Source organism: Lynx canadensis, chromosome B2 (genome assembly GCF_007474595.2).
Source record: "Lynx canadensis isolate LIC74 chromosome B2, mLynCan4.pri.v2, whole genome shotgun sequence".
NCBI lineage: Eukaryota > Metazoa > Chordata > Mammalia > Carnivora > Felidae > Lynx > Lynx canadensis.
In genome coordinates this window covers 40130598-40158152 of record NC_044307.1, presented here as the reverse complement: position 1 = coordinate 40158152, position 27555 = coordinate 40130598, and the positions used below count along the sequence as shown (strand labels likewise).

At 58.5% G+C, this 27555-nt stretch overlaps 1 protein-coding gene across 6 annotated transcripts in view; it reads right to left on the bottom strand.

Moving 5' to 3' along the window:
• Positions 1 to 401: 401 nt before the first annotated feature.
• Positions 402 to 27555, bottom strand: part of FOXP4 (forkhead box P4) — a 51101-nt gene continuing 23947 nt past the window's right edge. Inside the window, exons 3-18 of one of the 6 annotated variants that reach the window (XM_030315475.1) lie at positions 20926 to 21015; positions 14954 to 15076; positions 14251 to 14337; positions 12806 to 12953; positions 12470 to 12683; positions 12114 to 12218; positions 11223 to 11310; positions 10139 to 10222; positions 9849 to 10056; positions 9690 to 9766; positions 8678 to 8779; positions 5009 to 5130; positions 4098 to 4148; positions 3441 to 3507; positions 2782 to 2951; positions 402 to 2301 (exon numbers count right to left, since the gene is read on the bottom strand). In XM_030315475.1, coding sequence (XP_030171335.1) covers positions 2154 to 2301; positions 2782 to 2951; positions 3441 to 3507; positions 4098 to 4148; positions 5009 to 5130; positions 8678 to 8779; positions 9690 to 9766; positions 9849 to 10056; positions 10139 to 10222; positions 11223 to 11310; positions 12114 to 12218; positions 12470 to 12683; positions 12806 to 12953; positions 14251 to 14337; positions 14954 to 15076; positions 20926 to 21015 — 1884 coding nt within the window. In that variant the 3' untranslated portion in view covers positions 402 to 2153. The remainder of the gene's footprint in view (positions 2302 to 2781; positions 2952 to 3440; positions 3508 to 4097; positions 4149 to 5008; positions 5131 to 8677; positions 8780 to 9689; positions 9767 to 9848; positions 10057 to 10138; positions 10223 to 11222; positions 11311 to 12113; positions 12219 to 12469; positions 12684 to 12805; positions 12954 to 14250; positions 14338 to 14953; positions 15077 to 20925; positions 21016 to 27555) is intronic. The other 5 variants (XM_030315477.1, XM_030315476.1, XM_030315479.1 and 2 more) reach the window with 5 other exon arrangements.

The window sequence follows — 27555 nt, the reverse complement described above, 5'->3', positions numbered from 1 at the left end:
GGGCCTGCAAGGACAGGTCTCCAGGGGTGGTGGTCCTGCAGTAAGGATCGTCTCCATCCCCGGAAGAAATCTCCCTGCGGAACCTACCCTTGAAGGAAGGGGTGGGGGCGGGCAGGAAGGAACAGTGACTTTGGGAGAAAAAATGATGGAGAGACCTGGTTTGAAAGAAAATACCAGAGAACACCACCAGGGTGACAGTGGAAGAGGCAGGTGGGAGCTGCTGACAGGTTCCCCGCCCCCCCCCGCATCCCCCCCACCCCCATGTCCTGGTCTGCTCATGCACTTCCAGAAAGCACCCCTAAGGAGCCCCCGCTGTCCACAGGGCCTCCTTCTCCCGGCCCCTCAGAGCAATCTTTCCACTTCAGTGCCTTTCCCCCCTCACCCTGGTGACACACGCAGGGCCCGGTGAATAGAGGACGTTTAATATTTCTGTGCTGGTCAAACAGAACACAGGTGGGGAGTACATAGGGGAGGGGGCGGAGGGCCCCCTGCCTCTCAGGAGGGGTGGCTTGTGAAGGGGTGTATGTGGGGGGTTCTTGGGAAATAGTCCAAGGAGGTCTTCTCAGCAAAGGGGCCTGGCCTGGGGTATCACGAGCATCCAACACACCCAGTCCATGGCCTAAGTTGGGGTCCCCCATAGGGGGTCTGTGGAGTCTCACTTCTTTTCCAGCTCCTTTGCTGGAATCCACACTCCCAGTGTGATGGGGGACTTGGTCCTAGCGAGGGGTCTGGAGAGCCCCCAGGGAGCAGCCCAGGGTTGGGACTGGGGCTCAAGGCCCACTGCCCGAGGAGAGGAGAGCCCCTCGGGATGCTGAGGGCAGCACACCTCCTTCCCTCTGCCCTCGGACCTTCCTCCTGTCTGGCCAAGAGCAGAAGTGGGGGTGAGCAGGGCCCCCAGCCTCTACTGAGTCCCAGGGTCCTCAGGGTGGGGTGGAGGAAGGGTGGAGAGAGGGTCTGGGCCACCAACAGACACTGTAAACTTTGGTTTAAAACAATAACTTAAGTGGAGGGAGGGCTTCCAGCCTGGGGCTAGGGGCGGGGAGCAAGGAGGGTGGGGGTGGGGGTGGGAGGCCACAAAGGAAAAAGCCAACAAAAAGTTTTGGTTTTTGCTTCCGGCATAAGAAAGGTCTTTGGTCATCGGTTTAACTGGGGGTGGGGAGGGGGGCTGAGGAGGGGTGAGGGAGGACTACCATGAGGGGACCTGTAGGCTGGGGGTGACCTGTTGGGTCACGGCAGTCACCTGCCCCTCAAGCCTGGTCTCGGCCTGGCCTCTCCCGTGACAGAGGCAGGATGCTTCCTGGGTGGCACTGGCAGCTTCAGCCTCGAGGGCCTCGCGGCTCCCCCTCCATCGGCCCACCCGGCACAGACCTCTGCGAGGAAGCCAGCACTGGGCCTCTTCCTCTGCTCCCTGGTGTGTGTGGGGCAGCCGAGGGGCACCCAGTGAATGGGGTGGAGGCCCAGTTCGGCCTGGGTTCCTGTTCGGGAGCGAGGCAGCCTTGCTCTCACAGACCCCGCAGGGCAGCAACACCCCAGCTGTGGCTCTTGAGTGGGCACAGCTCAGGGGGCCCGTTTCTTCTGGGGATGGTCTGGAACGTCAGCTCCCCCCTGGGCCCAGGCCGGGGCAGGGGAAGGAGGTGGGGGCTGGGGAGATTTCTTCACAGTACGGAAAAGAAGGTGAAAGGGGGCACAAATTAGGAAAAGTGGGGGGGGGGGCTCTGGCCAGAAAACACTGCCAGAGCCAGGTGCGAGGGGCCCTGGGTTTGAGAGGGGTGGCTTAGCCCCGCCTGCGGGTCTCCATGGCGCTGAGGGGCCCTGTAGGGGAGAGCTGGTGGGGGAGGAGGGCCCTGCTGCTGGTGGTTGGGGGGAGGCTGTATTCAGATGTAGGGGAGGGTCTGAGGAAGGGTCTGGGCCCTCCGATTCCTCTGCCGGTCCCAGACCAGGGGTTCGGTGTCCCCTCGGGGGCAGGACCGTCGCTGCCCCCGAGCGTCTGTCAGTCAGGTCACGTTGGGAGTTGCTGGCCCAGCCTCCCCCACCCCCCCATCTGAGTCCTGGAAGTGCCTTGAGGTTTGGGTGGGGCTGAGGAGTGGGGGTAGGTGGGGCCTGGGTTCCGGAGGGAGGGGTCTCACCCCTGCCCTGCCTGCCCCTACAGGCCCTTAGGACAGTTCCTCTCCTGGCAGCTCCTCCTCCAGGTCCCTGTCTTCTGGAGGCCCCGCGGTGCTGGGGTTGGGGGGGCCCAGGGCGGGGCCTGGCCGCCGGTCTTCCTCTGCCTCGGCCGGCTCCTCTTTCACCTGCACCTGGTGGCTGTGACAGAAGGGATCGTGTGGGCACCCGGCGGGGGGGGGGGGGGGGCTGTTCCCCGGCCTCCACAAACACCCAGAATTTGGGGGTGCAGTGGGGTGCCCGCAGCTCACTCCCCTAGGACCGCATCATCCCTGAGCCACTGGGGCCTGACGTCTTAGGTCTGATCTCCCCCCAGAGCTCTCCTCCCAGGAAGGGGGATGTTGGGCTGGGCAGAGGTCACCTCTGATTGGGGAGAAGACAAAGAACAGGGGGAGAGGAGGAAGGAGAGGAGGAAGAAAGCAGGAAGGAGGGAAATAAAAAGGAAGCGGAGAGAGGAGAATGAGAAGGGAGAGGGGAGGAGAGGCACCATGGGAAGGGAGAAAGAGAAGTCACTCGTCTGGGAAGACAGGTGTGTGTGGGGGGGGTGTAAGAAGATAAAGACCCCACCTGCAGTGGTGTATGAGGGGCCCCGGGGGTGGGGGATCCGTGCTGTGTGCTCACCTGTACTGGGGTGGGGAGAGGCGAGGGGGGCTGCTGCTACCATTGCTGGGCAGCGGCTCCACGGAGGCGCCCACGTCGTCGTGGCTGAGTGGAAGGAGGCTGCTGGCGGAGCCCGGGTTCAGCATGCCGGGGCTGTTGAGGAGGGGGAAGCTGCTCTCGGCCAGGGCGGCCTGGAGGGCACAGGGTTGGCCCCGTCAGCCAGCCCTATCCAGGCAGGTGCTGTCCCTTCCGGGTCCCTAGAAAGCCTCCAGGGCGTCCTGTGCTGGCAGATCTATCTTGGCAAGTCCCTAGCCCAGGCTCGGCCTTTCCCACACATCACCCCTCCCCTCCCAAGGCCAGACTGTGACCCTGACCCACTGCCTCACAACATTCCCGGGAACCTGGGAACGTGGGCCTGACCTATCCCTTCCCAGGAGGCAGAGGGCCCCGAGCCTGACGAGCCAGAGAAGGGGACACGGCTGATTATGCCGACCTCCCTCCCTGCTTTGGTGCCCCGAGTTGGGGTGGGGCAGAGGGCTGGGGTTTGGGCCCCTCAGAGTGGTCTTCCCCCTCCCAAGCCAGATGGGAGCTCTGCAGGGGAGAGTGGACGAAGGGCAGTGTGTGTGGGCAGGACAGCAAGGGGGCAAGAGGGAAAAGGGCTCCCGTCAGGGCGCACTCACCTGGTAGCTGGCGTTAAGTGCTCCGTAACTGAGGCCAGAGATCATGTTCTTCACCAGGGTGGGGCTCCTGGAAGACAGAGAAGGCAGTGCTCCGTTGGTTCCTTCAGGCCTTGACCCTGACTAGGTCCTGCCTTGTGCTCGGCGATATTCCATTCCTGATGCTAGGAGGCTACGGCACGGTCAGCAGCGTCTGCCGAGCCCTGGGTGGGCTCCATCGCCCTCAACCCTCATGCTGACCCAGCATGGCGCATCACGTGCTGACAGCCCCGGGCCCGGGGCTCTGGAACCTGGGCAGTGTCTCAGAGCCGGCAAGTGGGAACGGAGGTCCCTCCCGATGCCTGTCTTCACATCATGCCACCCCAGCAGTTCTTCTCTGCTGTCTCCATTTCCCAGTGCTTGGCGGACCCAAGCTAGAGCCCTGACCTCCCCAGTCTGTAATATCCACGCTATCTTGCCATACGGAATCGTGGGACATCTAATAACCCAGGGGCTTGGCTTGGCCTGTCCCCAGGCGCTCCACGCCAAAGGCTTGTCTGCCCAGGAAGGGGTTCAGGAGTTGGGTCAGGAAAAACCATGGCTCAGGGCTGTCCCTCTTCCATAGCAATTAATCCCCTACCCCTCATTTACAGAGCATCTAAGGGAGGTTAAGGAACTGACCCAAGCTCACCCAGCCAGTGAGACGCAGAGGTGCATCTGAATCCAGGTCTTCTGACCAAGTGGGTAAAGAGACGTAAAGATAATCCCCCCATGTTTGGAGGGGGGCACTCAGAAGGGGATGGCTCTCCTTCCCTTTTCCAGGCCCCAACCCTGCCCAGCCCCCACAGCTGAGTGGGGTGGAGAGGCTCTTTTCCCAGGAGAAAGATCTTCGAGGGCAAAAGGCATTCACACAAATAGATACCCACCTACTTGCCTCACTTCTCTCCCCCTCCCAACAGGCCTCTGGCCCAAGAAGCACGGGCAAAGGGTGGCCCGCGTGAGGGACATCTGGGGTGGGAAGGCCACTGGGTGTTGGAAGGGAAGCCAAGGGGAGGTTTCGACCCGCCCCCAGGTCCCTCAGTTTCCAATGAAAATGCTGCATGCTAGAGCGAACGCAAAAGGTGGGAGTTCCGAGACCCAGCTCTGCTGTGAATCTGCAGTACGGCGTGACCTTCCCCCAGCCCCTTGCCGTCTCTGGGTCTCCTCTCCCTATAAAACACAGAGGTAGGGCCTGGGGTCCTCAGAGGTCAGCTCATCCTGTGATGAGATAGGGGAGTACGACTCTGAGGCTGGCAGCCCCCTCACCAATGGCCACCTAGCTGGCATCTGCCCATGTCCCAGCTCCAGCCATGGCTACTTTGGGTCTCTGTCTCTGGTGCCAGGTCCCCCTAGGCTCCTTCCCCTCAGCCAGAAATAGGGACAGAATAAGACATACATATCCTCTTTCTGATCACCTGTCACTTCCAGATTCTAGGCTCCCCACCCCCAAAGTGGGAAGGACCGGGTTCACATGGGTGTCCTGGAGAAAAATGGGGGGGTGACCCGGTCCACGCCCCAGGCAGATGCCTCTGCTCGGGGCTGGGCCAACATACCCCGTCATCTTTGGCGGCCTCCGTTTCTGATACTCGCGCTCATCCACGGTCCACACGGCGCCCTTGACGTTCTCCACGCGCACGAAGCACTTGTGCAGGCTGAGGTTGTGCCGCACAGCATTCTGGGGGTGCGGAGACAGGGCGGGTGCTCAGAGGCCCCTTCCCCACTCAGGCAAGCACACACAGCAAAGTCCCTGTCCCACCATGTCCCACCTCCCCTGGCCCAAGGACAAGCAGGCTGCCTCAGGGAGGAGTCCCAGCCAGGGGCGAAGGCAGGCCTCTCTCCCGCCCTTGACCCAGGGACTGCCAGGGTCCTCAGAGCCCACAACCCATTTTACGATCTGCTCCCTTCTCCCTGCCATCTTTTGGAAAACCCTGTCTACCAACTAAATGCTATCTAGGTAGTAATAACTTGTGTTCCCGGCAGCATTGATCAGACACACGTAGCTGTTACTTGGGGCTCCTGATCACCAGGAGATCACACTCGGGCCCCGGCACATCAGTGACCTGTTATCTCAGGTGCATGCAGAATTTCCACTAGGCTTTAGAAGTTCTGGACATAAATCAGGAACCCTCGCTGCAACCTTCCTCAATCTCTAGGAGTGTGGGAACCATGACTTTGAGAACAGACAGCTTATTAAGAGCATGAGGTAAACAGCAGGCCTAATGCATACTTGTTGAAATACACGGGGAGAAAGGAGAGCACGGGTTTAGTAGCTGGGAGGCAGGAAGAGGAGAGAGAAAAGAGGAAAAGTCACCTTGTCGCTCCCACCTCCTCCTGGCAGGGTAACTTCAGGAATTGAGGCCATCTGAATTGTAGGACACTTGGGTGAGGGCGGGGGTGCTTGGCCCAATTTCCCCCGGGGGTGGGGGCTAGACGAGGGCCCTAGCCCACCCACTCCCCCCATGGCCCTCAGTCCCGTCTCTGTGCTCTCCTCCCTCGGCTTCGCTCCCCCACCCCTAGCCATCCCTGTCCCTGTTACCTGTCCTCCCTCTGCTTCCCCCGCCTTGTCCCCATCCTTGTCTCCTCTTTACATTTCTAAACGGGGAAGAAAGCCGGCAGGGCGGGCAGCCCGTGCCCCTGGAGATCCCCTCTCCCTCTCTCCCTTCCAACTCTTGCCACTTGCAACTGGCCCGATTTCATTACCAATTTTAATTTGCCTCTAATTAAATCCTGTGTATTTTTCCGACTCGCTTGCTAATCCACGAGGGAGGCGGGCGGCTGGAGTGGAATCTCTTGGAGCGATAATTACAAAGGGCCTAATCACGCCGGGGCTCCTGCCTCGGAATAAATTTGCCCGCATTACGGGGCTCCGATCCTCCGCTTTGCAAATGAGAATGACCCCAATTTCCGAGGATGGCCTCACCGGGGCTTTTTTCCCTCATTTCGAAGCCTGATTCGTGATGAGAGACTAATTCGTTACGCTGAAACATTAACGGCAATTTAAGGGGTCTGGCGGGGGGCTGCGTAAACAAAAGGACGGGCCCACAACACGGGCCCTGAGAGGGGATGGACACAGGGGGCGGGCTGGTGAGGACCATTGGCTTGGCAGATGGCAGCTCTGTCCCCGGATGAACGGCAGCTGGCCTGGCCCACGCTGGTGCCCGACCCTTCTGCCCTGGTCTGAAGTGGACAGCAACTCAGGGTGTGGGCCAGAAAGGGTGAAGAGGGAGGAGGGGACGAGATACAGTTGAGAAGAGGCGGGGCCTCAAGGGGCAGACGAATGGGTGGAAAGTGGAAGGGGAACAGTTGGGTGTAGACAGGGTATGTTTCCTGAGGAACAGGGATGAAGCCTGGCTGCAAAAATCCTGAGGGTGAAAGTGGACCTCGAGCAGGGACAGATTCTACTGTGCCACAGGTAGGGAGGGCACAGGTAGTGCCCTAAGTGGCAGAAACAGCAGCAGGGCACTAACTAGGAAGGTCAACTGCTCCCCCAGCTCCTGGTGTCACACTGGGACCTACACTAGGTGAGGGGGGTGGAGGTGAAGACCTGGGAGTGAGAGACACACGGCTGGGATGACCCTGGCTGGGTGACGACTGAAGGTGGCATGGGAGGCCAAAGGCACTGGGCTAAAAGGGAGGGGCTTCAAGACGGTCATTGAGGGGTTTCAGGAAGTCCCCCAAACCAGCTCCTTCTGATCTCAAGAAAGGACAATGGGGTGATACAGTTAAGAGAACAGGAAAGGAGGGTAGGTGGCTGAGTGACACTCTGCCCCCAGAAGGAGGTTGTCTTATGAAGTGAGGCTCTATAGTCTCACCCCCAAAGACAGAAGATTAATCTGCATCATTAACATAAACGTTAGATAAAAACTGTAGTGATCCTTTATGTTTGCATAGAACTCTTATCATTTATAAGACCAGGCATCCAAACTGGCCTAGAGGTTGGAGACCGGGCTAGGTGGTCCCCACAAGGCCCTGCTGGCTCAGGGAGAGGGCAGGACTGTGGTTGGCAGGAAATGACATCATTCACAGCCAATCAGAGCAGCTGTCCCAGCCCAACAGCCTCTTTCTTTCCCAAGCTTTGGAATTGGGCACAGGGATACGGAAGGTCACAGAGCAGTGTCTCCTGCTGCAGTTAGCACATTTCGGGGCAGAGGAGACCGGGCCTTGTGCAGACCCCACCCAATCCGGCACTGGTGGGGAGGGGGCCTCAATGACACTTGTTGAAACCTAGAGGGGTGGTGGGGAGGTAGCCTGTTTTGCTGCACTTTCCAAGCTGGCCAGCAGGGGGACTCAAGAGCCAGGGATCCAATTAAGGTTCTGAGACCCAGGGACTCTTTCCCAGGTGTCTAACTTTCCCTGCAGGGTGCCAACAATCCCTTCTCCTCTCCCCTCCCCCTTCCCAGTTTAGATATCACCTCCCCACTCTGCTGCACAGACCCTCATACTCTCACCCATCTCTCTCTCTCTCTCTCTCTCTCACACACACACACACACACACACACACACACACACACACACACACACATCCCCTCCTGGCTATGGAAAAACAAATAGCTGAGTGCCCCAGTCCACATCTCAGTGTCCCATTTTTCTAGGGTCCCTCCCTTCCCTGCCTCTGGTCCCCTGAGAACACTCTATGGCTGAAGGTGTTGAAATGACTAATTGGATCGAGACAATTATCTTCCTGCTGCCATGGCAGAGCTGGGGAGAGGGTGTGAGAGCCTGTGTTTGTGCCCCAGCACAGTCTACGGGTCTTGCTTGGTCCATCCACGTGTCCGGGTCTGCACACTGCCCACCCCACCCTACGCTTCAGAACATGTACCTTTAGCCAAGGTACCCAGACCCTTAGGGTCTCTTGAGGGTGTAACCTGGCTCTTCCTAACAGGCTTGGGCATTATGGACTCCTGGAGGCCCTACTTCATGGGGCTGGAGTCTCTGGGGCCTGTCGGGGAGCACTCCAGAGAAAGGAAACTTTCTTCCCAGAAGGAAGGCAGCACAAGGCTGGAAAGGAGGGAGTATTGAGAAGCAGTTTGAGAACATACTATATAGCCCATGCTGAAGTGGGGGTGGAGGGGCCCATGGTGCAGCCTGGGCCCTGCTGGGGCCATTTCTGTAGAACTGCCCCTCCGAGGGGACTAAATGTTATGCACCCTTGGTCTCAAAGGGAGGTGGACATGTCCAAGGGTGACTGGGGCCCTTGGGAAGGAGGAAGGAGCATGCCTCACCTTCCAGGTGGCAGTGTTTCTCCGGAAATAGGCGAACATCCTGGTGAACCAGTTATAGATCTCATTCAGGGTCAGCTGCCTGTCGGGGGTTTCCAGAATGGCCTATGGGCAAGAGAGAAGCAAAGAGACCCTTAGTCTGGGCCTCGAGGGGTCACAGGCCTGTGTTCTCTCCCTTTTGCCTGGCCCAACTCTCACCCTGAGGAGAGAGGACACCCACTACAGAAGCCTGTGGGACAAGAGAACTGGTGGGTGCCTTTCGGTCCCCTGATGGGAGCAGGCTGGTTACAGCCCAGCCAGGGGCCAAAGAAAACACGAGCCTCAAGGGCTACGCACTTGTGCAAGCAGCACATGACTTCCTTCTGGAGGGAAACTGGTTTCAAGCACCCCTGCCCTGGAGTGGGAACGAAGCAGCGTTCTCAAGAAAGAGATGTCCTCGGGGTGGGGGCCATTTGGAATTTATCCTAATTTTGGCAGAGGGCACCCAAAGCATGAGATGGGGTATGTATGCAGCACATATGAGAATAAGCGTGAGGATGTGTGTGCCTGCGTGTGGAGATCAGAGCAAGCGGACGTACGTGTAAACGTCCGTTAAGCATTAAGGACATAAGGGGGGGAACACAGGGGTGTGTGTGTGTAAGAGGGTTGGGGGGGAGGGGGAGAGGGGGCAGGCAGACAAAGGGCAAGCCTATGAGAAAATAATCTCCTAGAAGTGTATGTACATGGGAGTGAGAGAACGATTGACAGTGGGTATGAGCAACAAAAAATGCGTGTGCCCCCAGAGACATGTCTGCACCAGCAGGTGCTGAGGCAAAGCCTGTGCCAGAGGCCGTATGGCTGGGAAGGAAAACCCACGTGCCAGGACAGGACAGGTGTGGGAGGGGAAGTCTCTCCTCTGGCCCTAGGACCCTCCTGGAGGCTGGGGCACTGAGGGTGTGTGTGTGTGTGTGTGTGTGTGTGTGTGTGTGTGTGCAGCCTGTGTGCCCTTCCCACCCCCTGTACCATCCACACTCACCTGGCGGATGAGGGAGGCGTAGGTGAAGGGGGGCCTGACGTCGGCGTTCTTGTAGAACTCGTGATTCTGGGCCAGCTCTGGGGGAGACAGGCAGAGGGTGAGGTAGCCAGCTGGGGAGTCCGGCTTGCGGGGGAAAATGACCCTCCCGGCAGTCCTTACCTGAGGAGATGGGGGAGCAGAACTTGTCGCTGCTCCTCCGCCGGGCAGGGCCCCCGCTGTGCAGGGAGGCAGAGCTGAGGCCGGGGGGCCGTAGGGGGGTGACAGGGGCAGCGGCCGAGGTGGGGGGGTGCACGAGACCATCTGGGAAGGAGTCTGCTGCAGACACGGTCACCTTGGAGAATGAGGAGGAGCCAGGGACCAGGTTCAGCTGTGAGCAATGGGGCGGGTGCTGAGACCAGCGCCAAGGGTGGGGGTCCCGGGAGGGCCGCAGGGAGGGGTGAGTCACTCACCGGCTGGCTGAAGGGCTTGGGCTCAGAGGGCCGCATGTGCAGGTGCGCCATCATGGCCTGCAGCCTCTCACTCTCCTTGGCGAGCTGTGAAGAGGCGGGAGGTGGGCAGGGGCTGAGCCCCAGGGGCCTCCAGTCCTCTTCCCCCTCCACCAGACACCCATGAAAACCCATATTCCCACCACCCCTCTCCTCCACACCTCAGGGGTCCCCTACTGCTGGAAAGCCTCAGCTCCGCCCTGCCCCTTCACACCCTCAAGGCCAGGGCCTGGGGCCGCCACCCACTGCATAAAGCCGCCCCCCTTCTCCCCCACACTGTGTGTCCCAGGCTAAAGCTCAGCAAGCTGCTACAAGTCAGGGGCCTCCTTCCTCATGGCACAGGCCTTTTCTCCCCATCGAAGGCAGAGGCTGTGGTTGAACAACACCCAAGTTCAGTGGCACTTGTGTGTGAGAGGGTCCTCGCGCAATGAATGGAGACGTGGGAATGGATGAATGATTCATTCACCCCCATTCATAAATTCAATAGATCTTTCACAACTGCCCTCTCATGGCAGGGCGCTCTGCTAGGTGCCGGAGGGAAATGGGTTTATGCTGACTGGCTGCCTGACGGACTGCCCTGAACGGGCTTCAGAGTGCACGCTCGGGAGACAGACTGCCTAGGTTCTAATCCCCACTTGGCCACCCACTGGGTGAGTGACCAGAGGCAAGTTTCTTCACCTCTCTGGGCCTTAATTTTCCGTATCCGTAGAGTGGGGATGGTAACAGTACCTGCCACATGAGGTTGTTTAGAAGATTCCTCAAGTTATACAAGTAAAGTATTTAAACCAGCACAAAGGGCGTGCTCAACGTGTTAGCTGTTAATGTTTTTATCGTTTTTATAAGGATGGAACTCTTCTGGCCACCAACCCCCCCCCGCCCCCCACCCTGGATTTGCTCAGAATCAGACTGCGATCACCTCATGACCTTGGCTATCAGGAACTAGAAAGCAGAAGATGACCCTTCCACGAGACCCTCTAAGCCCCTCCTGGAATGTCAGTGCTGTAGGTGGGGCAGGGCCCGGAGGTCCCCAGGTCCCTGCAGCGCACACCTGGATCTCCAGCTGTTGTACCACCTGCATCTGCACCCGGCACTGGGCTGTGCTCCGGTCATCCAGGGCGTGCTCTGTGTTGAGGTGTCTTGGGGGAGGGGGAGGGGGCAGAGAAGGGAAAGTTGGGCCTGGCTTTCCAGCTGCTACTACCCCCGCCTGCCAACCACCCCCCCAGCCCCGCCCCACCATCCCATGCTCTAATCCCACCCACGGCCTGGAAAGTAGACAAACCGAGGGATACAACGGGAAAGAGGTGGGAAAGAAAAAAACACCAAACAAAACAAAACAAAAAACGGGGCAATGGGGCAACGAAGGAAGCCGCCTTCTCGTCAGCCTCCTTTGATGTCTTTGCTAAAATCGCAGCTACAGAGAGATCTAATTGCAAATGAACTAATTAAGTAAACCTCTGACGAAGCGTGAAAACAATTTGTTTGACCCTGATGCTGCAAGGGTCTGGGAGACAGCGGAGTTAATCAGTCAGTGACAGAGCCTGGCACGGCTGTGGCAGCTGGCCGCCTGCTGCCAGCCGCCTGTCCGCCTCCCTCCCTGCCTGTCCACCGGCCTTCCGGCCTGTCACCAGGCCATCAGTCTCCGGGGCTGAGTCTGTGGGGAAGCTGGGGAGGGTGGCGGGGGGCGTCCTCTCCTGCTCCTCACACCCCCACCCTGCTGAGCTCTTGACAGCCTGGGGATGGGGTACACAGAGGCTGCAGGCCCTGCGACATATTGGAGGGGGGAGTGATCAGGGAGCTGGTGGGGGCAGGGAAGGAGCTAGGTACCCCAGGCGTGAGGACAGCAGGACAGCTGGCGGCTGGAGGCCCAAAAAGGGGCAAGCTAGGTGGCCGGCTGGGGAGTCAGGGGCCCCACGGAAAGGCTGCTGGGGGTGACACCTACTTGATAAACTGGCCGAGGTCTTCACACAGGGTCTCGCAGCCTGGCCACTTACACTCTCCGTGTCCGTAGAGGGGGTGGGAGCCTGGCGTCTCCTCATGAGAGGAGCTAGGAGAGCAGGACGGAGGCAGTGGTCAGGGACCCTAAAGACTCCAACAGCCCTGGCTCCCCACCCCCGGCCGTTGATGTTTCTGTCCCTACTATGGGTTTCCCAGAAGCCGGGAATAATTTCGTGTGCCCTGGGAGAGGGGTGAACATCCAGAACCCAGCTCCACCTCCCCCCCAATCCCTGGGGCTCCAGGGGCACCCCGGGGGCAGGGGCAGGTGTGCAGCACCCTCTCCCAACCTGGGCCCCGCACCTGTCTCTCCGAGGTGTGAGCACAGTGGGCTGTCCGTTGGGCAGGGTGTGGTGGGAGAGAGGGGGTGAAACTTTGGGGGGGGCGGCAAACGAGGTAGCGGTGGTGGCCGAGCCAGTGAGGTCCAGCCCCTCCTGCTTGACGCTGTCCTCGGCGGGCTGCCCGGGGGCACCCTCGCCCTTCCACAGCTGGGGCAAGTCCGTCGGGCACACGGCTGCTGCGGGAGAGAGAAAGGCGGGAGGTTGGCAGGGCCCCCGGAGAATCCACGGGGCTTCCCACCTCACCCCAGGGGAGCGGGGGTGGGCCAGGTCAGGCGGGGGGGGGGGGGCGCGCACTCACCTTGCGGGAGGGTCTGGAGGGGCCCTGAGGCTTGGCTGGGCTGCAGGCTGACCAGCCCCTGTCTCTGCAGGTTGAGCAAGTGCTGCTGCTGCAACTGTTGCATTTGCAGGAGCTGCTGCTGGAAGGCCAGCTGCTTGTTCCCCAGTGCCTGGTGGGGGGCCCGAGGGGGCGTGCAGAGAGGGGTGCCATCGGCCGAGGGCGAGCCGTCTGGCCCCCACCCTGCAGCCACCCCCTCCCAGGGCCTGTCAGCCCCCGGAGCTGTGGGAGCGGCGTCCGCGGCTGCCGCCTCTCTGCTCCCGGCCCAGCTTCCATAGGGCTGCATGCCTCCTCGCAGTAAACACACGCACGCACGCACGCACGCACGCGCGCAAACACACACAGCGGACCCAGACACGCAGCACGACGCCCTCCCTGCTCCCGCCCCCCTCCTTCCGCTGCCTCAGCTCCCCGCACCGCAGCTGTGCTCGCCTGGAAAGGGGGGGGGGCTCTCATCACAATGATCGATGAGCCTGTCAGACTCCGGGGGCCACTCCCGCCTGGCGGGCACCCTTCCCACATGCCCGGGTGCCCCCCTTCTGCGCTGAGGAGGGGGCCTACCCCCTCCAGCTCCTCTCCTCTCCTGCTTCTTAGATACAAGGAATCAAAGAGTCTGACGAGACTTTCAAAGATCGGCATCAGCTGGTCATTGGGACCCAGGCCCAGGGAAGAGCCACATCGCTACTGCTCAGTGGCACGCTTGCTCGCTGTACGGGAGCTCGGCTCTCTCCCTCTCTCTCTCTGCCCGCCCCCCGTCCCCCCCCCCCTCAGTTCTTCACACAGGCACTGACAAGTCGGGCCGTCAGCAAGTCTTTTCTGAGTCCCAGGAGCCAAGCAAGTCCTGGGTGCTTGGGAGGCAGGGATGGCTCTGCCTGCCTGCCTGCCCTGGGGGTGGGGTGGGGGGCTGGCTATTCAATAAACCCAGCCTAGAGATAATGCAGAGAATGCAACAATTACAAGACTGTTGAGGGGGAGGCTGCTGGGCTTTGGGAAATGACTAGGCATCACCAGGGCAGCCTTCTGGGAAGAGGCAGCTCAGGACTTGGCTGTGGTTTGGCCAGCTGAAGGGGAGGCTCATGTCTAGGGCATGGAGGGAGAGCCAAGGGGCCTGGTATGGAAGCTCAGGAGACGCGGTGGCCCAGATGAGGCGAGGGGATGCAGGCTAGGGAGTTCTCTGGAGGGGAAGGGCAGGATATGACAAGTGGCCGAGGCTGGGGCAGGGCTGGGGGGGGGGGTGCAAGTGGGTAGGAAAGGGGCCAACAACAAAGCAACTGGTCATGAGCAAGGACTGTCGGACGCTCATGCACACATCTACACGCCTGTGTGCGAGGAACACAGCAGGGCTTAGCCTTCTGCTCTCATTAATCCAACAACACAAGGGCACAGCCAGCCCTGCCCAAGCCCCTTACCTCTTTGGGTTGCTGCTTCCCAGCCTGCTGTTGGGTGAGGAGCTGTAAGTGGAGCTGCTCTTGCTGCTTCTTGTAATATTCCTGCAGCTGGGTGGAGGGTTGGGGTGGGAGCGGGGGGAGGGGAGAAGGGGGTGGCAGGGGTGGGAGTGGGTTACCGCGGGTAGGGGACTGATGACCCTACAGCAACCCCAGCCTGCTGTTAACTGGGCTCCTGGAGCAGAAGGAGGGAGTCTCACCGGGGCGGTGACACAGACACCCCCCCGCAGGGAGATGTCTGCTCTCCCTAGTGGGCTCTGAGGGTCCCCAGCGGGGCCTGGATGGAGAGGCGGTGGAGAAGGGAGAGGGGGCTTCACCCCACAGCTGTGAGCCCTCCCTGCCTCTTGGTGGGTCTCCTGAACAGGTCACAACAAGGTGCCAGGAGGTTCCAGTACTCTGCCCTTCCCTGGGGTTCTGGATATAGAGGTGGCGTCCGTACGAGGAGGAGTCTGGGGGTGCTGCTGTGGGACAGGCCTGACCTCTGACCTGTCCCCAGCGGCCCTGGAGGAATGCAGACCAGTCCAGCCTGAGCAGTCTCTCTGGTTCCTGCCACTGCTTTGGCCAGCAGTGATGTTGGCAGTAAACAGGGTGGGAGATGGGAAGCCAGCACCTACCCTGCCCCCCACTCCTCTCTTAGACTTCCCAGCTGCCCCGGGGCCAGACTCACCTGCTGGAGCATGAGCGCTTGTTGCTGCTGGAGCAAGGCCTGCAGCTGTGGGGGTGACAGGATCTGCTGCATCTGTTGGGGGGTAAGCATCTGCGGCGACATCATGGCCACCGACACGGGCACCTGTGGGATTTGGCCCCATTAGCCTGCTCACCTCGATCCCACCCACAGTATGGCGGCATGGACTGGAGTGAGACTGCCTGGGTTCGAAACCTGGCTCTGCCACCTGCCAGCTGTGTGTCTTGCGACAAGTGACTTACCTCCCTGTTCTCTGTTTTCTGGTGGCTGAACAGGAAGGAGCGGTCAGTAGAACCTATAATGCTTCTTCCCCGGGGGACAGGCCACACCGGGCCCTTCCCAGTTCTTGCTCAGTCTAATCTGACAGCACTGTCTACAAGCTGGGCCTGGCCAGGAGGGCAGTCTGCAGCTATGGGAAGAACTCAGAAAGTGGCCCGCATGGCATGGGGACTCTGGCTCTGATCCCATACACGTCACAGACTCTCACATACCTGTCTAGACGGCACACACAGATGTAGTTAAGTCAAGGGGGGGTGGGGGGCTCGGGTGGAAAGAACACCAGGCAGGGAGTTTGGAGGCACGCTGCTGCTGCTAGCCCTGGAATGAATTTGTGTGACCTCTAGGCAAGTCACTTGCCGTCTCTGGGGCGTCAGTTTCCTCAAACGTGAAACAGGGATTGAACTACAAGAGAGAACTCCCAGTAGGAACGTGCAGGAGTCTCAAAGTAGAGCAGCTTTCTATCCCCTGCCCTGGGTTAGGCCTCTGTGGGAGGCCTGCAGGACCTAGCTACCAGCAAGAGGTTCCTGGAAAAGCAATAACATCATTCTTTTCTCGGCCCCACCTCCCTGAAATCCCCAGGCTGGGGCAGTCATCGCCAGGGAGGCCCAAGTTGCAACGTTGTCTTCTCCCGTTGTTTTGGCAGGGCAGGTGCCCTGATGGGGCTCTATGCCAACCCCACCGCTCTGAGCCCGGCTTGTCTAATCTCCCCTCCCACGGCCAAGCCCTAGAAGCGCCCCCACAACCCCCCCTTTCCCACACACAGCAGGCACTCACTGAGTGTTTGCACCCCTGAGCTGAAATACCTTCCCCAGCAGATCAGAGGCCCCTCTGCCAGCCCAGGGGTGGGGAGGGGTTCGGGCAGCCCAGTCAGGGAGGGGTATCCTGCAGGGACTTGTCCTGGGCAGGATGTGACAGGTTATGTCCTCAGGGGACTTGTGGCCCTGTCACCTCCCCCTCGCCTCATGGGTGGGGCAAGGGAGAGGAGTTGGTTCCCTTCTGGATCCCTGGCAGGGGCAGGACTCAGCCTCAAGCCACCAATTAGGGGCTTCCCTGATAGAGGAGCAGCAGGGGAAGTGTGGTGGATCCAGGGACATCGGGGAAGTCCCAGTGCCCCCGATTCTTCTCCCCCACCCCCCACCCCCCACCAACAACTAGTGGCTGAGCCCCCGCCCTGGGCTTTTCTCCTTTATCCCAGTCATCTCTGTGCCAACAGCCTAGGGTGGGGCACACCCTAGCTCTTTAGCTGTGATGCTCTGTGTGAATGAAGGCTCCCAGGGGCCTCTAACGAGGAGCCTTAAATGGCAGGGTTGGGATTCACACCCAGGTCTGTGAACTCCATGGCTCCTGGTGTTTCTATGTCCCACACTGCCTTCTCCAGCCCAGAGCAGGTCTTGAGGAAGGTCTGGAAGAGTATGTGGAAACTGAACTTATCCAGGGGGCTGAGGGGTCAATGAGGCTGGAGATCCAAAGGCCAGCCTCCCTTTTTACAAGCATATTTGGAGGGGACTCTAGAAAGCCAGGGTGTAGGGGTCTTCTGGTCCTCGCTCTCGGAGGGGCTGGGGCCGAGGGGGCAGACAATGGCACAGACCCATGCCCCTTGCAGGCTGTCCCGAAAGCTGGGAGGTGGCTCAGCTGTCCTTTTTTTCCTCCTTCCATGGGGGTGCCCACCATGGTGGTATTGAGCTCAGTCCTGGATTCCTGAGGCAGGTGACCTAAGTTCCTGTCCCTGACACTGACCATCCTTTATACCCCATCTCATCTCCTATCAGACCTCCAATTGCTAATTACATGCCTTTAGGCACCCAGACCCTAAGTTCTACAAACTTTTGAAGCTGGCTCCTTTGTGCATATTGTCTCACAAATCTTTACAGAACCCCGAGGAAGGAGGGTCTAATCCTCATACTATTTTACAGATGAGGAAACTGAGGCCCAGCGGAGTCAAATCACCTGCCCTTTCCTCAAAGGCACAATGGGAGAAGGGGTAAGTGAAAGTGATTTGTAGGCCATCAAATTCCATACAAATGCAGGGAAAACTACTTTTAAAAACATTCTGGGTTTTCCTCTTCTCTTTTCTCTTCTCCCCCTTTCCCTCTCTCTTCCCCATGACTGCCCCTTAGGTCCGCCTGGAGCCCCGGAGGGTACTGCATGGCGAGGGTCCCCAAGGACCAGAGTTTGGGGCCTGTCATTCCCAGGGAGGACTCAATTTAGAGCCGGACATGGCCCAGGCAGGGAGGCAGACCAGACACCAGGGGATCTTTCCAGCCACTAGGGTTGTGAGTCACCGTGAGTGGCATGCAAGAAAGGATGTGGCATTTCCTTCCTTGGGGCTTTCCTACTTGGACGCAGGGGAATGGAAGAGATGACCTTGGAAGGCCTCCCTGGCCTCTGCCATTCCTGCCAAGTGGCCGAATAGCTGGCCGGAGAGGCGGCTGCAGAGATGTGGACGGATCACCTTGTGTGTACTTGTCCAGTGGGGCCAAGGGGGTCAAGAAAGGTCAGCAAAGTGGCTGCCGCATGCTGAGCTTCTGAACTGCCTGACCCCATCCGCCTCCTCCCATGCCCCTTAGGGTTCTGAGAACTGAGTTAGAGGGGTCCCCACTGACCCCTCACCAGGCTAGGATGTGTCAGGATAGGCACTGTCAGCCTGTCAGCTCAGCAAGGCCCGTGAGTCACTATCTGGAGAGTGGCCAGGACAGCTAAATGCTTACTAAAGCCCTGGCAGTGCGAGCCCTGGGCTAAATGCCGACAGCTGCCTCCAGCCCCTCCCTCAGGGACCCTGCCCAGGCCCCTGAGTCCTCCACCCACCATGACTACAGTGTGCTGGGCTGGGTGGCCTGACATAGAGGCAGCTTATCTGGGACCTGAGGGTTGGGAGGCTGTGCACCCCATGGATGCGATTTGGTGCCAGAATCAAGGACCCAAATTCAACCTCTTAAGTGGGGTCTAAGGTCCTTGGCTCGGTGGAGAGACCAGGCCAGACAGGCCAGACGGGCCAGAGCTTGGTCTAGGTTAAACTCCCTTGCAAATGACCAGAAGGAAGTCCGCAGGCTAGTTCTGGGCTGGAGCTGCAGCAAGGAAGAAGTAAAGAAGTGGTGGGGCACCAAGGTGAACTTCCAGAAATTCTGGAGAAGATGATACAGAGGCTGGACAGAGCTAAGGGGCCTGGCCCTAGCCTACCATCATCCCCTCCACCCCCCAAAACTCCCAGCTACCTTTGCTGCCTTCTATAATTGACCCCTCCCTGCCTGGGGGCCCAGACTGGGGCACAAACTAGGCCATCTCCAGGCTAGGGGTGGAGACTCCAATGGTTCTAGAAACTTCTGAAGCTGGCTGCAGGAGAGGGGTCCTGAACATGGTGGGGAGGTGAGTGGGCAGCCAATCCTGTCTTGAGATGGGGAACAGAGCAGTGTCATGTGGGGGCCACTGTTAAAGGGCCGCCACCTATCTCCTTCTTTGAACCATTTCACTCACAGAAAAGCTATTTCTAGGCCCTGCGACCCAGTCAGACCCATCTCCTTAGAGATGACAAACCTAACGGTAGAGAGAAGAGGCAAGGAAGGTATCCAGGGTTGGGGGAGAAGGAGGACCAGTCAGAGCTCCAGGCTCCTGGAGAAGTACAGACGTGGCCCCATGAACCCCATCTCCCTGAGCCCAGAGAATCATCCCTGGGGACTACTGGTGTTCACTACTGTGCAAAGCACACACAATGTCACAGTGTTGACATTTAAGTTTAAATTCTGGAGCTAAGTTGTTTGGGGTCAAATCCTGGCTCTGTCCCTCATTAGCTGTGTGACTTTGGACACATTACTTAACCTATCTGGGCCAAAGTTTCCTCATCTGCAAGACGGCTAATAATAATAGCATCTATAGACCCCACAGGGTTGTGAGGATAGAGGGAGACAGAGGACACTCGTAAAGCACGTAGCGTCTGCCCCGTGGTAAGCACTCTGTAAATGTTAGTTTCGTCAGCACTGAGTAAGTATTTGATGAATGGATGACTCAGTCAGTGATTAGGAGGAGGAGGCAAGGAGAGAGGAGGCCTGAGAAAAGGATCATTTGATCTGTCCCTCTGACCAAAATGTCTGCCATCCAGGGTCACCCTTATTTGGCGGAAGGGGCCCTTCTCAGGAAGATTCCATGGTCTCCCTTCCCCTCTTAATGATTTCAGATCTCCTACGCCTCACGGCCAACGGTAAAGTCCTTTTTGATGCCTGACCTCGGTCTCTCCAACTACCATCTAGCTCCTTCCTTCTTGCCTTTGGGTCAGCAGGTCTCCTCTAGCTGGGGGAGCATTCCTGCTCCCCAGCCCACCCTTCCCTGTTCTTAGAAGGAGGTGGGAGTCTGGGCCCAGGGTGAGGACAACCCAGAGCAGTAGCCTGAAGACCACTTCAGACCCAGGGAATATGTGGGGGGTGGAGGGATCCCTAATTCAAAGAGACCCAGTCCGGATACCACAGGAGCATGAGAACCTTCTACATCATTGCAGTGTGAGAACTTTCTCCTCTGCCCATTACTGACCTTCCAGATTTTGTTCTCACCTCCCCACCCAGACCACTACCCATCTTGACCCAACTCCTCCCCCTTGAGGGCTGTCTCATTAGGTTCAAGACTTTAAAAGAGGGCCCCTGCTCAGGCCCCACATCTGTCAGTCACCTTGAACTTCTTCAAAGCATTTTCCGGAACATAAGCTTGTTTGACATAAAGCTCAGATACTCCTCAGAGCACCAGAATCTTCCCCCCGCCCCCCACCCCCACAAAGTCTAGTCCTGGGTCCTCCAAGCACGGTGCACCCCACCCCTGCTTACCTCCTCACTTTCCTCCTTCCTTCAGCACCCCCTCCCCAAACTCCAGAGCGATCCGTGCTCACCCTTCCTCCCCTGGATAAACTTCCTTTCAAAGCCCTGCTTAATCCTCTCCCCAATTCCAAGCCTCCCCTGCTGCTGTGGGGAGGGGTGGGGGAGCCGGGAAACAAGGCTGCAGGGCCCGGGGGAGGGGAGCTGGCTGCCCGAATCATGACCCACCCGACTCAGACCGCAATTCTCCCAAGTTCTTTGTGACACAAAAGGTAAACAGAAGGCCCGGCTTCCCTCCCCACCCCCCCACCCCCCCCACCTCCCCACCTCCCACAGATCTCCCCTCCCCCAGCCAGCCAGATGGGCCGGCAAGCTGGGGGAAGGGAGAGGGGGGGAAAAAAGGGCAGATTGTGCAAAGGAAAACAAAAGAGACAGAGAGACACCAAGAGACAGGAAACTGGGGGAGACAGAGTTGGTGGGTGAGAGATGGGGAGCAGCCTCTAAGAGAGAGCTGGGGAGAAAGGGACAGGCTGAGTGATTCACAAGGATGGGGAAGCAGAAAGCTGAGAAGGGATGGGGACCCTGAGGGCAGAGCCAGGGAAGGGAAGCCAGGGGAGAGAGAGCTGCAGCGCGCGGCCACAAACTCTGAGCCACAGACACAAAGAGGCTGAGCTGAGGAAGGCCTGGCTGATCAGGTGAAGCCAGAGAACGAGAAGTTCTTCCACCCCATGCCTGCGCTGGCTGCATTTGCTTCTGGAAAGCTGCGCACTTTGTGGCACTGGGGGCTGGCAAGAGCAATCCTCCTGCTGGCCCTACCCCTCCCTCCGGGCCCAGTCACCCCCTCCGGACCTGCCCGGCCCCAGCCCACACCCTTCTCCTCACCTGCACCGCAGACTGCTTGCTGTCATTGCTGCCCGGGGAGCTCAGGCCCGAGGCCTGCTGCAGCAGGAACTGCCTGGCCACCTGGAGAGCCTGCAAGATAGGGGCCTGTCAGGGCAAGGTTTCCCTGCTCTAACAAAGGCCTGAAGGGCCCAGAGGGGGTGGTCAGGGGTCAGTGCAGGACCTGGGTTTCAGGGAGAGTGGGGGGGGGGGCAGCAAAGGGGATGAGGGCAGGCTAAGGTGGAAGGTCCTGGGGGTGAGTGACCAGGTCCCAGGGCCCACTTAGGCTTGGAGGTAAGGCCCAAAGTAGGAGTCCCCGAGAGAAGCCGCCAGGGCATGGGGATCAGAGCCTTTAGGTCCTGACTCTAGGACCTGAGAGGTTTTACTGGGACTCAGTGGGGGCAGCAAATGGAAGGGACAGCGGCCACGAAAGGACTCCAGGGGAAAGTGCAGCACTTGGACCCCAGGTACTAACAATAGGTACTACTCGCTGAACATCTATTACGAGTCAGGCCCTTCACACACAAGATCTCGTTGAATCCTTCCTGTGAGGCTGGGAGCCAAGGATTGATTATCTGTTCCATTCTACGGCTGAGGAAATGGGAGTCTCCAGGAGGTAAAGGGACGTGCCCAGGATCACACAGCCAGGTGTCAGAGACAGGATCTGAGCCCAGGAAGCCTTGGCTGGGTGGCCGGTCTGGAGGCTATGGGAGGGGCATTTACTCGGAGTCACTCGGGCCATGAGGGCGGAATCTCAGGGTCCGAGCACTGTGTGGCTTTCTGAGTCGGGGGATCTGGGTGCAGGCCCTCGTGGTACGGGGGAATTCGGTCAAATCCTCAAGGGTGTGTCTGAACTACCAGCGAGTAGCTCCGACCTCACTGTGGCAGTCCGGGCTCAGAGGCCCTGGTGGCTTGGACAGGACTGTGGGCCGGCAGGGTGTGGAGGCTGCAGGTGGAGCAGGTCCGGCCCATCCGTGAGCCTGGAAGGTGAGCAGCGAGAGGTCTGGTGGGAGAGTGGGGGGTCAGGGTGGCAGCCGTAGGAAGTTCTCCATCCATAAGGACGGCCAGGCCCTCCACTGCCAGACTCTGAGTCACTATGTGTGTGGGGGGGGGGGGGGGGAGAGGGAGTAGAGGCAGGGGATGTGGGGACCTGTCCTGAATCCACATTCCAGGAGCACAACACCTGTCTCCCCCCACATTCCACAAAGATCTCCTTCGACACCCCAGGCAGTTGTGTCCCGGCCTTTGATAGGGGGCTCTGGCACCAGACAGACCTGGGTTTGAACCCCAGTTGTGCCGCTTCCCAGCAGTATGACCTCGGGCAAATTACTTTCTCCCTGGGCTTCAGTCTCTTCTGCGAAACCAGGACACTACCCATTTCTGAAACACCAGGGGGATGAAAGGACCCCTGCCTGGCATCAGGGTGGCATCACGAAGCGTCTGCCCCCTTCCCTTCTCGGGAATCTCGGTTCTCTTCCTGGGCTCTCTCCCTTGGCTCCTTCGGCCAGTCCCCAGCACAGCCTCCTGCCCAGCGTACTTATGTAACGAAGCATGCTCACCGCAGCTCCCTCACCTCTATCCACACACATACTTGTTTGTCCCCGTGTGGACTTCTGCTCTCTGACCTCACCACCACCAAGGCAAACCTTACGCAGTGCAATATGGACACGCTCATACACACTCCCCACCCAGCGAATGCTCACGGGGGGCCCACTGCATGTATATACCCGTCCTTCGCGGCCCCTTCTTAACTGCCATTGAACAGCTGAGCCACCCCCAGGCTTAAGCCTAGCTCCCCTTGGCACGGTTTCCAAATACTCACTTGTGTACCTCGGGGCACATGCCCCCCAGCAAACCTGGAGTTCAGATGCCTTCCCCAGTCCCCCAGGTCCTAGACCTTCCCCAGCACCCCATCCATTCCCCTAGGGAGGTGGCCTGGGCTTTCTTCTCCCAGATTGACTTCAGAAAGTAGAAATCTGACCTGAGTCAAAAGGCTCTGAGGGGCTTTGAAACGAGGGAGATGGGGTGAGGGAAGGAAGGGAGGTGGCCACGTGGTCATCAGCAAGGAGCCCCTGCCTCTATCTGCCTTAGTGACCTCCTCCAGGTCTACGGGAGTCAGACAGATGCTCTTTGTCCTCCAAAAGTGGAGGTGGGGTAGAGAGGTAGGAGGTCAGAGGTCAGGGGGCAAGCTGGGGGAAGAGGAAGGCTTGGAGAAGCTGGCCAGCCCAGGCAACCCAGAGTGGGGAGAGGGGAGCTGCAGGGGAGGGGCTTCCAGGGGAAGTTGGGGGGAGTTGGATTCACTCCCCACAGACTCTCTTGCTTTGTGGTCCCCTGGAGCACGAAATTACAAGATTTGTAGGAAAAAACGACAGGCCTTATAGTCTCAATCGGTGACAGGCCCTTCACTCGCCTTCGTGCCCTCCTCCCACTCGGGGCCTCCCCTGCAGGCCAGGTGACAGGGAGCCCGGCTACAGCCCCACTCACTTCTTCCTTCACGTTACTGAGCGCCTGCTGTGTGCCAGGTGCTGAGACACACAGAAGCCAACGCTGGCCTGCCCCAGGACCCGTGGCTGTGGGGCTGTGACGACGGCCGCCCCTCAGAGCCTGAGTAGAGGTGAGCACAGGGCACCACAGCCCGGAGAAGGCGGTGGCACTGGCTGCACTGCCTGGATTCCCGAAGGGCGGGCTCCTCAGGAGGACAGGAGGCTGGCATAGCGACCCCCGCCGCACAGAGGAGTGAAATGGCCCAGCAAGTCCCGGGACCTTGAAACCACTCCTGGGCTGGCAGCAGGAAAGGCTGGAGGAGCCCACAGGGGCCCTCAGGTCATTAGGGTCAGAGCGCCTGCAGGCACTCCATTCATTCATTCATTCATTCATTCGTTCATTCAGTCTCTCACATTCGTGGCCACCCACCTTGCACAGGCCCTGTGCTCAGAGGAGACAGGGAGGTGATGGTACACAGGGTTGTCTCGTGCAATTTGCTTACAGAGCTCAGCCCTGACCCAACTGAGAGTGGCATGGGTACCATCTAAAAGTCACGCTGTGCGTACCCAGGGTTAAGGGTGATGGGCAGACCCTGGACTTGGGGCCCAAGCTCCCCTCCCCAGATGGCCTGGACAAGGAAGGCCCTGACTGCTGCGTCCTCCAGTGTTGCTCCACTCCCCACTCCCCGCCACCGTCCACACATCCAGAGCCCCAGCTGGGGACAGCACTCTGGAAACTAGGGGGTCCCTCTGGCCCAGGATTCCCTCCTCCAGGGCAGTCACCCAAGGGATCAGGTAGAGCCTTTGGCTCTAAAGGCTTTCTAAAGCCCCGCCTGACTCCTAGCCACCACTCTGACGTGCCAGGCATCCTCAACACTGGCTGCTGGCCCTGAGGCCTGATGACATCACCACTGCGTGCTGCTGAGAGCCGGGGGCAATGATGGCCCCCAACCCTGGACAGATCCAGCCCCACCTTCTCTGCTGATGCCGACCAGGTCATAGCCCCCCTGAAGACACCGATGTTATGAAATGTACCTGTGAGCCCCTCCCCAGCAGCAGGCACCCCTGCGAAATTCACTTTGGTCTAGGCTGAACAGGGTTGGCAGGGCAGGTGGACAAAGAGCTAGCATCGGTATAGGGCCTTCTAGATCTTGCTGAAGCACGGGTCACTGTCTCCATCTTACAGACAAGGAAACTGAGACCCAAGGTCCCGTGGCCAGGAAATGGAGTCCACACACCTCTGATGCCCCAGCTCCCTTCACCCACTGGAGGGCCTTCACGATGCTGTGCGTGGTCTCTCAGGGCCTGTGAATCTCTCCCCTAAGCCTGTGTGCTTTCCGCTGTCTACGTGTGAAAGGGAGGTAAAACTGGTTCAGGCCGGTAGACACGACCAAGGCAGGACTCTTCAGAAAGCCAGGCTCAATGTCCCTTCCCTGAGGGCCAGAGATATCCGAAGACGGCCTTGGGTGGCAAAAGGCATTCAGAATCCCACACCAAGGAGGAGCCATCATGGCAAACCTAGGAGGGAGGCAAGGAGAGGGAGAGGGGGCTCAGGGGCAGAATAGAAAACTGGGAGTCATCTGGCCTCTTAAATCCCCTCTCTCCACCCCTTGGACCTAAAACCTAATCTTCAGCTCTGGGGGACTTGGGCGGATAAGGTCTAGTTTTCCTCAAAAGGAGGCAGTGGTGGGCCATTCAGTTCATGGACGCTGGTGGACATCTGGATGCACATCCCGGCTCCACCATACACTGGGTGACCTTGGGTAAGTCACCTCACCTCGCTGAGCTTCAGCTTCTGTCTCTGCAAAGTAGGAAGAACCCTGTCCTTAACCCCCAGGGTTGTTGTGAAGCGTACATGAGGCACATGTAGCACTTACCACAGTGCCTGGCGCCCAGCGGGCCCTGAGCGGACGTCAACTTTTGTCGTTACTATCAATCTGCCACCTTCCCAGGCAGCTCCCGGTCACTTGTCCAGTGCCACCCAGCAGGACTTGCTAACCAAACCCTCCTCCGGGCTACACCGCCCCCCTTTCCCCCTCAAGCCTAAGAACGGTCTTGCTAATGAAGGCGAACTCTCCTCCCCCCACCGCCCATTCAGAAGTCATTAGCAGGATCTCCACAATTAGGAACAAATGGCTTATAACGGACAGGCCAGGCATCCAGGGAGGGCGGCTGGGATGGAGGGGAACGAAGCCAGAGCTCTGAGGGCCACGGGGGCCCGCTCTGAAAAGAAAAACAAGTCTCGGAGCAGTAGGGTCTCCGCTCCGCAGGATGAGACCACACCCTCATTTCTGTCTCTGGGAATTCAGCGGGGAGGGACAGGCATCCTCTCCATGGGAGCCAGGTGCAGGGCTGTTCACTGGCCCCTTCCCCAGGCTGAGGATTAGGAGGGCGGGGATGGGGTGCTCAGAGACAAGCCTGAAGGGCTGAACTTTGAGAATGGAGCAGCAGAATCACCCAGACCTGGCAGGCCGGAAGCGTTAGAGCCATCTGGTCTCGTGTTTTCTAAACTGCTGGTCATGAGCTAATGGTGGGTCATAATATCAATGTAGGGGGCCCAAAAAATAGGGACACATACACCCGTATGTAAGAAAGCATCAGAGTTATTAGGGTAAGCAGAAGTATTGTTTCATGGAACGGTGTGTGCTAGGGCTCCACGTAAAATGTATCTCTTACGGTAGCTCTTAAGCTAAATGGTTTGTGAAGCATAGCTGTGGTTCGCTTCATAGAGGTGGCGACGGAGATACAGTGAGGGGCAGCGACATGCCCGAAGCCACACCGGAGCGCAAGCAGAGCCTGAATGGGCTCTGTGCAGGGAAGAGGAACCAGGAGCGGCCAGGCAAGATGGAGGACCTTCTAGCAAATTCTGGTTCCGTTTGGATCGTGGTGAGTGGCGGCCAAAATAAAATCCAAACTTCTTTTGTCTGCAGATAGCTAATTTGGGCAAAACTGAGAGAGAAATTATCTTGATATAGTTACTTTCAACTGGGGCTGGCTAGATTTAGGGGAAGGGGCATAAGGAGGTGATGGGGGGGGCGGGTTAGCCTATCCCAAACCCAAAGAGAGCCCCAGGAAAGTGCATCACCTGTCCCCCCCCGCATGGCCACAGTAGGGCTCTCTATTCACTTATCGATAATTTAGCAAGTATTTGTGAAGCCCCACGGGGCACTCGCACTGTCCTAGACACCGGGGACACGGGGCATTTGCTTTAACGGGGATTACATTCTAATGGGATGAAGCATATACTAAAGCAAAGCCAAGCGGGTGAAGACATGGTGGTTAGCGTCACACAGGGAGGCTGGCTGGCTGGCTACTTAGGTCGTGCGGCCAGGGAAGGCCTGTGAGGGTGGGGAGGGAACCCTCTCAGGAGACAGTCTTCGCGGTGAACAAAAGAGCCCTGACATGGGACTCAGCTGGGAGCATTATAAACTATGAAGGCCAGTTCAGCCGTGCTGAGTGACCTAAGAGGAAGTCCCAGAGGTGAGCAGGAGCCAGATCATGGAGGGACCATGGTTTTCTTTCTCTCTTTGAAAACATTTTTTTTTTTTTTTAACATTTATTTATTTATTTTTGGAGCGAGAGAGAGCACGAGCACAAGCAGTGGAGGGGCAGAGAGAGAGAGAAAGACACAGGATCCAAAGCAGGCTGCAGGTTCTGAGCTATCAGCACAGAGCCTGATGTGGGGCTCAAACCCACGAACCATGAGGTCATGACCTGAGCTGAAGTTGGACGCTCAACTAACTGAGCCACCCAGGTGCCCCATCTTTCTTTCTTCTTTTTTTTAATTAAAAAAAAAAAAATATATATATATATACATATATATATATATATATTTTAGAGAGAGTGTGTGTGAGTGGGGAAGAGGGGCAGAGAGAGAGAGGGAGAGAGAGAGAATCCCAAGCAGGTTCCACGATCAGTGCGGAGCCCTACATGGGGGCTCGATCCCATAACCCTGGGATCATGACCTGAGCCGAAATCAAGGGTCAGATACTCACTGCATCTGGGCAATACTTTATGCTTGAGGAAAAAAATGCCACAGGATTTTAAGGAGGCAGTGATATAATCTCTGAGGGTAGATACATAACCCACTCCTAGTAAACAGTAGGTGCTTAATAAGAAATTGTTGATTTGAATTAAATAGGAAGCATTT